Source organism: Notothenia coriiceps, unplaced genomic scaffold (assembly GCF_000735185.1).
Source record: "Notothenia coriiceps isolate Sejong01 unplaced genomic scaffold, NC01 NC01_scaffold00011183, whole genome shotgun sequence".
NCBI lineage: Eukaryota > Metazoa > Chordata > Actinopteri > Perciformes > Nototheniidae > Notothenia > Notothenia coriiceps.
In genome coordinates this window covers 283,297-287,600 of record NW_011343884.1, presented here as the reverse complement: position 1 = coordinate 287,600, position 4,304 = coordinate 283,297, and the positions used below count along the sequence as shown (strand labels likewise).

Below are 4,304 nucleotides of genomic sequence, written 5' to 3'. Positions count from 1 at the left end.
AGAATACTTTTCAGACATAAAAAACCCTGACATTTTTTTTTTTTTAATTCTTTATTTATTTGGGGTCACATTATAGTACAAGTACAGTTTTTCAAATCATATATTTTTAGAGACCCGAAAGTGACAAATGAAATAGCAAACAAAATTAGTCAAAGTAAAATAAAAACGAAAAAGTACACAGGGGTTGTTTGAAATAGCAAATGTCTACACATGTACATATGCATACATATCAACATACATATATATATATATATATATATACATTCAATACACATACACACATACATGTGACCATACATACACATCTATACATATACATTCAATCGGTGTATAGAAACAGTCAAACAAGGGACGGTCGTCTTTGGGATATGTAAATTCTCCACTTTTTCCATATTTCTTCAAATGTGTTTTCCTGAAGCCTCATTGAGAAGGTGATTCTTTCCATAACATAGATTTCATGGATTTTGTCGTACCAGTTGTCAAGAGAAGGGATATCCGCTTTGAGCCATTTTCTAGTTATTGCTTTTTTTGCTGCAACAGTAAGAATTCCAAATAATTGTTTTGTTTTGGAGTTTGNGTGTGCCTTGGCAGTCTCAGTGATTCTTTCCATAACATAGATTTCATGGATTTTGTCGTACCAGTTGTCAAGAGAAGGGATATCCGCTTTGAGCCATTTTCTAGTTATGGCTTTATTTGCTGCAACAGTAAGAATTCCAAATACCGGTAATTGTTTTGTTTTGGAGTTTATGGGGAGAATACTTTTCAGACATAAAAAACCCTGAATTTCATGTGTTTTTTGTTGTGAGGAAAAAAATGTAGTTTATAAAAGGTCAGTTTTTTGCTTTCCTTAAGGATTGGCAACCAAACATCTCTTTATATTATTCAACAAACACTATCTTCTTATTTCTAATGTCTCATCCTACACATGTGGCATTTCTCATTTACAGATCTCTGGTCAAGTCAAAGATAATGCCCACTTTGGTAGAGAGTGAAGAAGAGGAGGAGGAAGACACGGAAAGTAAAGACCCGCTGCCAGAGAAACTGCAAAACTCGATGGTGACTAAAGATTATTTGGTTTATAATCAGCAATTGCCATGAAGTCATAAAAACACTTAACAGTGCAAATGTTCATCCTATGAAGTAAACTATTTTTATTGTTTTGAATTGCTGCAGCCCAGAGCCATATTTAGCTCTGTCAACTTACAATTATCACATCAGGAAATGAATACTTATTAGCACCATGCATGTGAGTTGTTGAATTCTTACATTTTGTGTGCGGGTACCAGAGTGTTTGAAACTCAGATTTGCACGCGAGATAATGAAACAATGTCTGCTGTCGATCCTTCAGTGTGATTAAAGGGAATTATGCATCAGAGAAAACAAGCATCCCGTCGCCTTGTACCGTTTTAATGTGGATTGTAAAAGTGTTCTCCAGCTGTTACATCTTTGATCTCAAAAGTTAGTACGCTTAGACAGAAATAATCTCACACCTAAATGAGTCTGATTAGGGACTGGGTTTTCATTCAGTGTGGATTATTAATGATTGCAGCTCTCCCTCTCACTTGTTTTCTGCAGAAGGAGATCCTGCTGTCGGATGTAGTCGTGTGCTCCGTTGCCTACATCTTAACCTTCGCCCTCACTGCGAGCACCGTCTTTCTGTCTCTCAAGGTGGGATATAATGTTCCCTCTTTCTGTCCCACTTTACTTTTGATCTCTGTCACAGTTTGCAGGAAGTGATTTGGCTCATAAGTATGTATCCTCATTATGTTTCTTTTATGATAAACCAACTTGTATCCAGCCCTTTGTGACCATCGTGCTGTACGCTCTGGCGGGGACGGTGGGGTTTGTGACCCACTACCTGATCCCCCAGCTGAGGAAGCACCACCCCTGGCTGTGGATCTCTCATCCGGTTCTCAAGACTAAGGAGTACCACCAGTTTGAACCCAGAGGTCAGCATGCATACTTTATATAGTCCAGAGGTTTCTGTTAATAAATAAGCACTACCTGCAAAGAGCACACATAATCGCCAAGGCTTTAAAGGTGTCTACATTTGTCATTTGACCACACAGTGATGAAATGGCTTCATATTTTGCATGAATTCTAAATTTTAAAATGTACGGAAATGTTTTCAGCAGTGATAGGAATATTGTTTTAGCCAAGAGACGGGTAAACAAACTTAAATAAGATAAGATAAGATAAGATGGACCTTTATTAATCCCCGTGGGGAAATTCAGTAGTTTATACAGCAACAGGGTAAGAATGAAAAACAGGACAGCCCAGATTAACACAAGATTAAAGATTAATACAATTAAAGATAACATTAAAATGATATACAGTAGTTAAGTCACTTTAAAAATAATTAATCAATGAATTAAATTAACATATTTACATATTTGGGTCATATATATACATGTGTATATATATCTAATATATGGGGCGAAGCCTGCGAGCTAGTTCAGGCAGTCAACTCGAGCACCAATGATACATTAACACGTGACGCACCTCGTCCCTCTAACAACCAACCAATCAGACACTAACACGTGACGCACCTCGTCCCTCTAACAACCAACCAATCACATTCTCCTAAACATGCCGCTCTATTTAAACTGCCAGGTCTTCCTGTCTCTGCCTCGCTATGCTGCTGCTGCTGCTGCCACTGCTTTGTTCATGTTGCTGCTGCTTGCCTGCCCCACCACCACCCCAGCTTCCACCTGTAGGCTCGGGTGATAGTTATCTAACTCATCAATCAATGTTCTTTGTAAATCTGTGGAGGGATGAGGCCCGAGCCTAGACGCCAAACTCAAACTACATGCTGCTTATGATAAACATATTAAGGAACACGTGAGTTGTCTGACTGAAATATATAAATGGCTAAAAAGGCACCTTCCCTGGCAGAAATAACAACAATCAACAATTATGAGTCCTCTTATGACCTCGTCTCCTGAGTTCATTAAACCCATCCTTGTAGAAACCTTGAACTAGTTCTCTCTATATAAAACTGTGATTATGGTCTAGCTGTGTTATTTTTGTTATTTCTTGTGTTACAGAGGATGCCGTGCTGATGTGGTTCGAGCGACTGTACGTGGGGCTCCTGTGCTTTGAGAAGTACGTGGTGTATCCGGCCATCGTTCTGAGCGCGCTGACTAATGACGGCTTCGCCCTCAGCCACCGCAAGAAACTTGGAATCCAGTGAGTGTGTGTGTGAGTCTGTGTGTGTGTGTGTGTGGCGAAGCACCTTTTGAATCTGTTGTCTGAAGTCTTTTCTGTGCCGCCTCCAGCTGTGACGTGCTGCTGACGACTGTCGCTGGACTGAAACTCCTGCGTTCCTCCTTCTGCGACCCCAGCTTCCAGTTCCTCACCCTGCTCTTCACACTCGTCTTTTTCCACTTCGACTGTCCGCACGCCTCCGAGAGCTTCCTGCTGGACTTCTTCGTCATGTCTATTATTTTTCACAAGGTACAAGAGCAGGGATTGTGTTTCTGTGTGTGCCTATGTGTCTGTGAATGATAGAGACAAACAGTTATCTCTTTCCAACACCAAAAACACACTCACACGCTCAACACAGAATCCAACAGCTTCTCAGAAATAGAAACAAACGTATTGGGTAAAGTTCATAAAAAAGACATGAGGATAATGCACCTTGCTCTGGCGTGAGATGTTTAACAGAAAGTCTGTGTTGGAAATGAAATGTGAAGAGTTTCAAAGACATGTGCGTATACTTGTCATGGAGGATCAGTAATGATCAGTAATACAAATCTTCATAGTCAGCAACAGATCTGACAAAACTGGATGTTGATATACTTTTTGTCAGATCATAAAATATGACCTTCTCAACTGTACTGCATTATGTGTTGTTTGCTTTTGCCACTTACATATAAAGGGGAATACATTATTTTGGACATGCCTGTTGTTAACCATTGTGGACTTAGTTTTCACTTTTTTTTGCCATGGGACAAAGTTAGTTTGAATTAAGTAATAAACTCCAAAGTCAAATATTCCAGTATCCCTTAAACGCTGCTTCTGCTCTGATGAGGTTTGTTTGTAGGCGACTGACTGTGTGTTGTTTGTGTCTCTCCAGATGCGTGAGCTGTTGCTGAAGCTCCATTTCATCTTGGTTTACATCGCTCCCTGGCAGATCGCCTGGGGCAGCGCGTTCCATGCTTTCGCTCAGCCGTTCGCTGTGCCTCGTATCCTTTCTCTAAGACCTGTACAGTGTGTGTGTGTGTGTGTGTGTGTGTGTGTGTGTGTGTGTGTGTGTGTGTGTGTGTGTGTGTGTGTGTGTGTGTGTGTGTGTGTGTGTGTGT

At 40.3% G+C, this 4,304-nt stretch overlaps 1 protein-coding gene across 1 annotated transcript in view; it reads left to right on the top strand.

The window, feature by feature from the left end:
• pcnx2 (pecanex 2) overlaps positions 1-4,304 on the top strand; it is a 34,798-nt gene that overhangs the window by 17,665 nt on the left and 12,829 nt on the right. Inside the window, exons 20-25 of the mRNA XM_010772414.1 lie at positions 948-1,056; positions 1,576-1,668; positions 1,799-1,949; positions 3,048-3,189; positions 3,279-3,456; positions 4,079-4,255. Coding sequence (XP_010770716.1) covers positions 948-1,056; positions 1,576-1,668; positions 1,799-1,949; positions 3,048-3,189; positions 3,279-3,456; positions 4,079-4,255 — 850 coding nt within the window. The remainder of the gene's footprint in view (positions 1-947; positions 1,057-1,575; positions 1,669-1,798; positions 1,950-3,047; positions 3,190-3,278; positions 3,457-4,078; positions 4,256-4,304) is intronic.